The sequence below is a fragment of the Pristiophorus japonicus genome, chromosome 1 (assembly GCF_044704955.1).
Source record: "Pristiophorus japonicus isolate sPriJap1 chromosome 1, sPriJap1.hap1, whole genome shotgun sequence".
Taxonomy (NCBI): Eukaryota; Metazoa; Chordata; class Chondrichthyes; family Pristiophoridae; genus Pristiophorus; species Pristiophorus japonicus.
The window spans coordinates 126,333,910-126,344,950 of record NC_091977.1 but is presented as its reverse complement, the minus strand read 5'-3'; the positions used below and the strand labels follow the sequence as shown (position 1 = coordinate 126,344,950).

General features: G+C 44.7%; 1 protein-coding gene across 1 annotated transcript in view; it reads left to right on the top strand.

Moving 5' to 3' along the window:
• Positions 1-1,868: 1,868 nt before the first annotated feature.
• Positions 1,869-11,041, top strand: part of tmc1 (transmembrane channel-like 1) — a 166,792-nt gene continuing 157,619 nt past the window's right edge. Inside the window, exons 1-4 of the mRNA XM_070871036.1 lie at positions 1,869-1,881; positions 4,440-4,496; positions 6,556-6,884; positions 6,936-7,009. Of these exons, the coding sequence (XP_070727137.1) occupies positions 1,869-1,881; positions 4,440-4,496; positions 6,556-6,884; positions 6,936-7,009 (473 nt within the window). The remainder of the gene's footprint in view (positions 1,882-4,439; positions 4,497-6,555; positions 6,885-6,935; positions 7,010-11,041) is intronic.

Here is an 11,041-nt window from a genome sequence, read left to right as displayed (position 1 = left end):
CAGGAGGCTGGACTGCTCCTCTTCCACCTCCTCAACCTCAAGTGGTTCGAAGACTGGCACTTCTCCCTCCTGGTCTTCGTGACTCTGGGTGGTGGAGGTTGGTTGGTGCGGTAGATATGGGTGATCTGGGTGGGGAGAGGGGGTGCAGGAAGGAGCTGGTGTGTTGGGCTGGTGACGTCGGGGTGGGAGACATTGGTGTCATACTCGGCCTTTGTGTGCCAGAGGTGGATGGGATGCATTGCTCGATGCTGTCCAAATCAACATCTGCAAGTAGAGGACAACATTTCAGTGTATAGCTGGGGGCTGAGGTTGGTCAAGCTGACATGTGAGCAGTCATATTTAAAATTCTTACGTCAAGGAGTTCCAATGCTACATGAGCACACCATCAATGGCCGACAACTGTGCGTTAAAGGCATTTGACTTAACATTGCATGACCTTTCATGACATGAGCGTGACACAGACCAAAGTTTAGTATAAGCTTACCATGCTCTAGCATGGGATCTGCATCACCCTTTGTGGTGGCACAGCAGTGGTCACCCACCAATGCCAAGGCATGCTCCTCTAGACTGCTCGACTGGATGACATCTGCTGGGTCCTCTCCCGTGGCACTCAGGCTCGATGCCTTGGATGTTCTTTTCTTCTGCAGGAAGAAACGTTGCAGCCTTTGCCCCTTTTGCTCATGCAACATGCACACGCACACACACACACACACCACCTCACACACCACCTGGCACAGAACCTTTTGGAGTTGTACGGGAGTGGTCCAATAAATGTTTACTCACTCTTGCTGACGCCACCGTATCGTTCCATCGTTTCCGACACTGGTCTCCATCCCGCACAATGTTGCTCACTGAGGACGTGGCCTCACCAACCTCCCTCCAAATGCATCTATATTGGGGTGGTGGAGGCTTGCCACGACTATCCCAGGTGAGGTCTTTATACTGGCGCTCTACTTCACATACAAGCTCCTCCAGCTTGTCATCATTAAACCATTAGACTTCTTGGAAGCTGTTTTGCACTCATTATTACTTTCCTTGATGGATGGCTGATGATGAATTTTTATCTCTCTCTCCAAAACCGAGCCCTCTCCAACTGGCAGGTGCAAGTGAGTGCACAGCTTTTATGAGCGTGCGCAGCTGTGCCATCAGCCCCAATCGCGGCAAAAGTGATGTCATCGGCCAGAGGAAACTAAGTCTCGCGCGTGCGCGGTGCACGGCCTCCAATGTTTGCCGAGTTGCGGGACCTGCACCTAGCGCCCACTGCTGTCGCCGCCCGCTCATGCCCGCTTCCGCCTGCTGACTCCCGCTGCCTGCCGCTGCCGCCGACATAACCGTGGCGAAACTTGCTCCCGACTGGCCCCAGTGGCAGTGGGCGGCATAAAGGTACTTTCCGCCCGGGGACCGCCGAGAAATGGGCAGGCCTTAGCGTTGACCAAGATTGGGCCCAAAAAAACTGACTGCTATACATCAATGAAGCTGGTAAATGGTTCTGTATAGTTTTTTAAAGCCGTTATTTAAAATCGGTTAACTAACAGGTGGTGGACTAGACATGGATTAAAAATGTTTAAGGACTGAATTTTCATTTTGTTTCTGCCTTTGTTTACGCCCTGGAAGGGTGGCAATGATGGCAGTAAGGTCCTCCGGGCGGGTGGCCAGCTTCCAGTGCCCTGCCAGGATTTTCGGGGCCAGTTTCGGCGGGGCTCGGAGCATTACCGCCCGGAAGAGGCGAGCTGTGTGCAATGCCCCTTGTTGCGACATCGGCTCGATTTTTGGCTCCCACCCAATCCGTAGCACTCTGTAGGGTGCCACCCTGGGACCGCCTGTGAAAGTGGGAGGTCCGAGCTGTAGCAGTTGCAGTGAGGTATGTAATGTCAACCTCAGGTAAGTGTGATTGTTTATTTTGCAATTTATGTTATAGTGGCGTGAGTTATTTATTAGGAATGTTTTTGGTGGGTTTTTATCAGGTTTTTTTTTCCTCCCCAGGCCTCTCTTAGAGCGCTCCGAGGCCGGCTGTTTAGCTCAGGATTTTCGCATGCTCAGCTGGCCTAGCGCCCTTAGAGAGGTGTACCTCCCTTAGCGCTCCGCTCCACACTCAGGACTCAGCTACCCAATTTTGCTGACTGAGGCGCAAACTGTTCCCGGGTGCAAACTTTACTGCCCCACCGCCATTAGTGCCCAGAAATGAGCAAAGCCGAAAATCCAGCCCAAAACTTTGCGATCAACCCATTTTCAGCTGTATTAATAAAACTGCACCAGGTTACCACTCTTAAATACATCAAGGAATATTTTTTAATGCAAGAAAAAAGCCAATTACGTTCTAAAAATTGCCCGCTTGCCCTGGTTCATGAAGATTTTATGTTTGTAATTATGCAAATTAATTTGAGCAGAAATTTGAACCATAAAATCAATTTGGAAAACTAGCGCAGTTTTGAGCACAATTTGCACCCGGATTGCCAATCGCACCCAAAGCGGAAACGCTACCCCGATATTTAAAGTATAAATTTATATAACCTGAGATTAAGTATGTTTATCAAATAATGAACATTTAATTCCTTTGCAATGTAAACAAACAGGTAAAAGTTTACACAGCAATCTGTGCCTTTATTAACAGTGCTACTAAATTAAACTTTCACATATGTTTCCTTTCAGTTTGAATCATTTAAATATTTTCTTTACTGTACAGTACTATTAGTGTAAATTCACTGACCATGTGCTCCTAACAGGGAGCCGTGGTTGTACTGAGTTGGAGATGGGGCTAAGAGACCAGAGTGCCAAGTTTTCATCCTGTGATCCCATTTTGAATGCAATTTCCTGCTAGGATCACAGGATCAGTGAAGTTACTCTTAGGAGCTCAATAATCTACCAGTGCTCATCACCAGTTTTGAAAAAAACAATTTTGGGGTAAATGATACCCTTTAGCACTCCTGATGTAGAGCATCATGGAATGTGAGCATGTATTGGGAAATCAGACACGGAAAGTGGGCGAATATGGCGCGTTAGTCTCAATGAGCTGCAAAGCAGGGGAGCTGACTTCATTGGACGACTTCCTGATATTTGTTTCTGTTGAACAAAGCTTTGCACGGAGAGCACTAAATTATAAAATATACTCCTACTTATATTTCAAATAATCAAAAATCAAACTAATCAGTTTATATACACATTGCTCGGAATTTCTATCAATTTTACTGGGACAAAGGATGTGAACTAATGGGTCCCTCTGGTCCAGTCAGTGTCAGTCCTAATAATAATATTTAATATAATTATAGTATCGACTCTACACCAACCAGCACACTGAGATGTTCCACTTTCTTGTTTCATCCTAAGCACAGAACTTCAAATGGAATGAAAAGCACTGTCAGCCTGTAACTGGAGCAAATATCATAGGATGATGTGGTCCTCAAGGCCAATGTAATACAGTACTTCTTGGCACTAAGTGTACAATCCAGAGCACTGAGGAAATGACTCGTATAAAAAGGATGATTTCTGCAGTCTTTTGCTGATGGAACTGCCCTCCATTGAACAGTGGATTATCAAAACTGAGATCGCCTTCTCCGAGGTTTCTGACAAAGGAATATACTGATTGCGTTCTAGATATTAACTGACCTGCATGTCACAGAATTCCCTCTAGTACCTGCTGCATAGATGCTAATATAATCAAAACAAAATCTGAGTATTCTCAAAGCATTACTTAGAATATTGTGTCCAGTTTGGTCTCTTCATAAGGTGAGTGATTTAGAGGCTTTGAGGAGTGCCACAAGAATGATACACAGTTTAAAACAATTAGGCTTAAAGAGACGGGCCTATTTACTTTAGAGAAATGTACATTCCTGGGGGGTCTGATAGAATTGTTTAAAATAATGAAGGGACTAGACTATGTTCATATCGCTAAATTATTTCAATTAGATAGATTAGGAAGATCAGGGGATCATGCGTTTAAGTTGTGTAAGGGTAGAATTAGGTCAGATGTCAGGGGATTATTTTTCCCCCCGAGGATAGTAGACAGATGGAACAAGCTGCCTGCTTGTGCATTGGGTGTTGATTCACTGGATACCTCAAAAGAGAGCTGGACCACTACCTGACTTGGACGGATATTATGGTATAGAAACGATAGGTGAAATAATAAGTAATATTTATCATGGTCAATTTGGCCCCCTGGAGGAATTGGAGAGGAATTTTCAAGATTTGTTTCCCTCCCTAAATTAGCTTTTTGCCCCACCCAGGAGATCACATGGCTGCTGTTGGGTAGGTGTGTTGTAAATCATGATGCTTATGCAGCTGGCATGATGGACCAGATGGTCTTCTCCTGTCCTCATGTTGTTGGGTTGAGAACTTGAGGCTAAATCAAAAGGAGGCACAGGCTTACATGTAACATAAAGCAGCTATTTTCAGAACTAGAATTGCAGAATGGGTTCATATTCTTGGTATTTATTTTCCAACAGTGAGCATTGAGGTGGATAATGATGAAAGAGACGATGAGGAACAGGATGAAGATACAGGTGAGATGTTATCATATTCACATCTATGCACATGCATTATTTCCATCATGCTTTACATATATGTGCAGGCACATTACAAATGTAGGCTTGATAGGAAATGTCACCATGGTAAAGTGCTTTGCAAGATATTTTACCATGTTTTCACAGGGGAGGATACAATTTCCTAGATTTTGTGCTGGCCACCTCCCGATTGTCTGATGCTTATCAGAGAGACAGCGGTAAGAATGGGATGGAGACCTATATTGCTGAATTTCTGTCCACGGTAGTGTTCATTGCACTTTCCACTGTCAGCCATCAGAAATGCTTGGCCTTTTTCGAGAGGGTTTATTGCAAGTGAGGCAGTAATGAAGTGGTTCATTTTCCATCAGATGCAGCTAAAAGAATTCTTTAAATCATTTTTTTAAAGTTGTCATCTGCCTTTGTACTACTTGATGAGGGGCTGCCTGTCCTTCCCTCCCCCAATTTGAAGCAGTTTGGTACAACTGAGTGGCTTGCTAGGCTATTTCAGAGAGCAATTAAGAGTCAACCACATTGATGTGGGTCTGGAGTCACATATAGGTCAGACCAGGTAAGAACAGCAGATTTCGGTTCCTAAAGGACATTAGTGAACCAGATGCGTTTTTATGACAATCCGGTAGTTTCATGGGGCTCAATTTTGGCCAGGAGTTGCTCCGTTTTTTTTGGAGTAACCTACTTTTTCTGGCGTACCTTTAAAATCCCCAGTTTCCTCAATCAACTTGCACCAGGGTAACTCACTTAGTTACGTTTTTTTTAAGTTAGTTTTTTTTTCTCAAAAGGGGTCGTTACCAGCCATCTACGCCAGTTCTGCCCATTTAGGCAACTTTGGCCAGCTGATAGTTACTCCATTTCTACTTCGGCCAGCGTATGTGGCCACTTGAGAAAACACTTGTGGAGAGTTAAAGAAATCAGCGCAGGTAGGTACATCGGAGGCCATTCGGCCTGGGATAGGGGAGGGAAGCAGAGAGGACCTGCACCTAAACCAACGAAGCCTTACCCATTGCAATGTTTTCAACAAAAACTACTAACAATTCTATAAGAAATAAAAAATTGAAGTCCTACTTCATCTTCAAACTGCAATTCACCTGTCTGCACTCGGCCCGGGGAGGCAGCAGGCCGGTGCGGGAGGCCAGTCGGCCTGGGCTAGGGACGGGACAACACATCGGGAGGCCACTCAGCCTGGGCTAGGGGCGGGACAACACACCAGGAAGCCACTCGGCCTGGGCTAGGGGCGGCCAGGAGAACTGATAGTGCTCCTGCCTGCCAGTGATTTCTATCAGTTCTCCTGGCTGAGTGGCCTCCCGGTGCGATCTCTTAGTGCTGGGAGGGGTGGGGGGAGGTAGGGAGAGAGGGAGGGAGGGAGCTGGCAAAAAAACTTCCAATCTCGTCTCACTGTGCCCAGAGTTCAATCCAAATAAATAGCACATAATTAGTGCTCCTCAGAATTTTAAGGACAGGATTCATGTTCTCCCCTCCCCCTTTTAATCTTTTCTCCAATGAAACAAAGTTCAGCTCTGTCTCTCTCTGCATTGCTTGCATCTTAGAATCATCTCTTATTGCCTTTCTCTGTATCCGAGAGCATTAACACGTAAGCCCTGAGTGAATTGATGAATAAAATAACAAGAAAGAAAGATATTCTACCTCAGAAATTCAGTTGCAAAGACACAAGCAGCTCTTTAATGGCTGATTGTCAACTCGCAGACTCGGAGCGCTATTGCGCATGCGCGAACATCACGAATCACCACTGTGCACCGTCTGTATTTTTGAACAGAAGATTATAAATTTGTTTTATTATTGTATCAAACAAACTTGTGAATAGATTAACCATATTGGGAATAGTGAGTTACTGGAAAATAGTTCAACTTGTGTCACGAAAATTGCTAACCCCTCATTCTTTAGGCTTTGTATCATAATAATGTCACAGGGAATTATTTTTTATATCCCACTGTTCCCCATTGGTTATTATTGAGATGTATGTTTGGGATTAGAGCTACTGATTCAGTGCAAATGTAATACACAACTTTGTTCATTCTTAATTTAGATAATGACGACTCAGATGCAGAACCACAAAATACCAAGAAAACAGTACAAAGGAATAGAAAGGGAAATGGAAATAAAAAGATTGAACAAGAATCAGAAGAGACGTCTGATGCTTCAGAAGATGAGGAAGAAGAGAAAAGTAGAAAGACAAATGTGAAAAATAGGAACAAAGCAGCTAACAAAAACAATTCAGCTGACTCAGAGGACGAAACAACTAAAAATAGGAAGAACAGGAGAAATGTAAAATCTAAGAAGAAAGATTCTGATGATGACGATAATGATGATGAAGCAGTGGACAAGAAAAAGAAAGGAAAAAGGGGTAAAAAACAAGTTGACAGCGACAGCGAAGAGGAGGATAACAAGAAAAGGGGCAAGAAAAAGGATAAGAATGACAAAGCAAAGGATGACAAAAAACACAAAGACAAAAAAAAGAAAGATACAAAGAAAAGTTCAAGGTATGTCTCTCGTTTTTGCAAAAGTTGGAACTGAATGGATGCAAAATGGAGCAAAACTTAATGAATTAAAATCTGGTATATTCATAAATACAAATAAAAAATGAAAGATCAGGCAACATCTGTGGTGAGAGAAACAGTGTTAATGTTACAGATTGATGACCTTTCGTCAGAACTGGAAAAGGTTAGAGATATATAAGATGTGTTTGATGGTAGGATCACGCTGGAGGTGACGGAAATGGCAGAAGATGATCTGTTGAATGTAGATGCTGGTGGGGTGGAAGGTGAGGACAAGGGGAACCCTATTCTGGTTCTGGTAATGAAGGGAAGGGGTGAGAGCAGAAATGGGAAATGGAACGGACATGGTCGAGAGCCCTATCAACTACGGTGGAGTTCAGATCATAACCTCTGTCCACATTCTTTCGGATGGCAGCTGTTGATGATTCTGCTATTCCCATTTACACCTCTTCTAGACCCATCTTTTGTTTCGTCACTTGTTCTTTTACCATCTCCTTTTGCATTGCACCATCATCCCTTTTGTCATTTAATCTTTCCTACCTTCCACCCTATCACAGACTATTTGTCCAATCATTTATGTTTTCTAAGAGCCCTGTTACCACTTCCTTAATAATGGATTCCAGCATTTTCCTGATGACTGATGTCAGGCTAACTGGCCTGTAGTTCCCTGTTTTCTCTCTCCTTCCTTTCTTGAATAGCGGGGTTGCATTTGCCACCTTCCAATCTGGTGGGGCCATTCCAGAATCTAGGGAATTTTAGAAGATCACAACCAATGCATCAAGTATCTCTGCAGCCACTTTTAGAACCCTAGGATGTAAGCCATCAAGTCAAAGCTATTTGTTGGTTTTTAGTCCCATTATTTTCTTAAGTACTTTTTCCCTAGTGATATTAATTACTTTAAGTTCCTCACTCTCATTTGCTCCTTGGTTCTCCACTATTTGTGGTATGCTTTTTGTGTTATCTACTGTGAAGCAAAATATTTGTCATTTCCTTGTTCTCCAATATTATTTCTCCTGTCTCAGCCTCTAATGGACCAACGCTTACTTTTGCTACTCTCTTCCTTTTTGCTACTCTCTTCCTTTGTAGAAGCTCTTGCAATTTGTTTTTATATTACTTGCTACTTTACTCTCATATTCTATTTTCTCCCTTTTTGTCATTCCCTGCTGGTTTCTAAAGCTCTTCCAATCCTCAGGTTTACGACTAATGGACTCAATTTTTCACAAGCCCATTTTCTGACATATTGCCAGAGTTATGCCCGTTTTTCTAGGCCAGAAATGCGGCGGGAATATTTTGCCAAAGTTTCCCCGATCTATAATTTGAAATTGGCGCCGCACAGCATGTCCAGTTGCCTCGGGGATGGAGACTGCTGTCTGCGCCAAAAAATGATGCCGCACCTTCTGCGCATGCACAATAAAAAAAGGTTCCGTTTTTGACGTCGTTGCAATGGATACGCATGCGCAGTACAGCTCCAAGATAGCAATTGGCCATTTTTAAAGAGCCAGTTGTGTTTGTGAGAAGGAGTGCTGTGTGAGAGCATTGGAAAAATCAAAGCTGTAGCAGTACAAGATGCAAGGACCAAAGATTTCTTGCAGGATGAAGTGGAGGCACTAGTTACTGTGATTGAGACCAGATGGCAGGAGCTGGACACCAGCAGAGGTCACATAAAAGTTCCACCCGAAGAAATTAAGAAACACTGGAACCAAGTTGCAGAAGATTACTGTGCAATGGTGACCACCACGAGATCTGGAGGCCAGTGTAAAAATAAATGGCAGGACCTTAGTCAAGTAGTTAGTGTAAGTAATATTTTCATTTATTCAACGCAATTGCAATTGTAAATGTGACCAGCTGTATATGTCCCAGCAAGCAGAAAGACACCCTTGCTAAAAAGTTCTGTTTTCATCTTTGCAGAGGAAAGTGGCACACAACAAACAAGAAAGAACTGGAACAGGAGGAGGCCCAGCAAATCTGCATCCACTGACACCCTTGGAAGAGTGGGTCGCTGCTTTGATGAGGCCTGCCTGGAGAAAAGCAACCTCCACTGCACAAGCTGGACCCACACTCGAGGGAGAGGGTAAGTCCTGCAAGTTCCATAGCCTGGCTTTGCTAAATGTTAAGTACTACGTGGGCTAGCTATGCTTTGGCTCCTGGGGATGTCTCCGTCAGCTACGCTTCGGTTGATGCAATGTGCTATCATTCGTCGTGGTCCTTCAAATCATCGTGCTGCCTGGCCTGCGCTGTGTGAGCCTACTCATGCCACCCACCCTGCCCCCTCCTCTGCTGCTAACCATTTGTCTGTGTTCTGTTATATTTTGCAGAACTTGAAGTGACCCTGACGATGTAGAAGAAAATCGAGACGAGGACCAGCCTGAACAGGACAACATCTTCGAATCCAACCCTTCAGACCAAGAACATGGAGGTGAGGGGGAGGGGATGGAGCTGGATGAAGCCCTCGCTGTTTTACTAAATTTGGAGGAGGTGCCGCTCATTGCCCCTTCCGTGACTAGTGGTTTGACTGGTGATGGGACATTCCATGGTTTCCGAATGTCCGAGGCTGGGGGTCCCAGTGGTGGGGCGCAGCGAGGCACATGCAGAGCCCCACCTTTTGAGGCTGAAGATCCCAGTGGGGGGGTGCACCGAGGCACACCTAGGGCCCCACCGTCCCAGGCTGTGGGTCCCAGTGGTGGGGTGCGAGCCACACCCGTGGGGAGGAGGGGAAGGAGAGCTGGGCCGTGCTGTCCTGAGGTGTAGGATCTAACAGATGTGCTTCAGATGAGGGCAATGAGTGGGGAGAGTATTGACCTTATGCGATCACTCCTGGACACCATCGGTGGGGTGGGTGACGAGATAGCGGGACTGTCGGGAGAAGTAACAGCAATCTCATGAGAAATGGGAACAATGTCAGTGACCATGATGGAGGGAATGTCACAGGTAGGTGATGCGTTGTCAGTAAACATCAGGGAGGGAATGTCAGAGATGGTGCAAACACTATCACTGAACATGAGGGAGGGAATACCACAGGTAGTTGAGACAGTTTTGCTCAACATGAGGGAGGGAATGTTGCATGAGGGATGGCATGTTGGAGTTAGCTGCTGCAATAAGGGAAAACGCCCAGACCCTGTGCCCATTGACAGAATCAACTGCCACTCCCACTCCAATCCCCGCACCAGCCTCTGAAAAGCCCCAAGCCAGGTCCTCTATATTGCCACCTGGGCCTTCCACATTGCCGCTTGCCGTGCTCCGCCACCCTCCCCCCCCCTCCCCCCCACACCGCCCCTCAACAGGCACTACCTGAGATCTGAGAAAGACTAAGCTTGGTACCAACCCCAGAAACACTGCGCCACTGCCTGTGGGCAGGGGTGGTGGAGTCACCAAGAACAAGCATGGCAGGCGGTCTTAGATTAAGATGAAGCAGAGACGGGTGCAGCCTTTCTTTGCTGCTGTTGCTGTTGTTGTTGTTGTTATTATTATTGTTACTGTTGTAACTGTTCTCAAATTAAAAGATTTTTGTAAGTTATGTAAATTTATAAGTTTAAAAGTTAGTATGTGATCTTAAAGTTTTTAAGTGATCGTAACTGAAAACTTTAAAGTTTGATACAAGAATAATTTTATGAAGGTTAAGTACAAAGAACTGTTTGTTAAACTTTTGAATAAAATATATTTTACATTAAACCTGAATCATTTACATTATTTGTTCCATTATTAACATAACTTTTGGAACTCAAGATGTATGATTTCCATTATTTGTTTGATTATTAACACAACTTTTGAAGTAAACAAGAATAATTTCTATCATTTGTTCCATTAACACAACACAACATTACGGAACAGGTCCAAACAGTAAACATGGTTCATGTGGAATAGTTGCCGCTGAGCCTTCAGGCAGCAAAGCGTTCACGGATGAGTTGCTGGCGCAAGGCTCGAGCAATTGTTAAAGGGGCCTACGATGGCCCGCCTTCCTCCGCTGTCGTGCTTCTGGTTCAGGCACTTGCATGGCTTCCTTGTCCTCGTCCTCCTGCA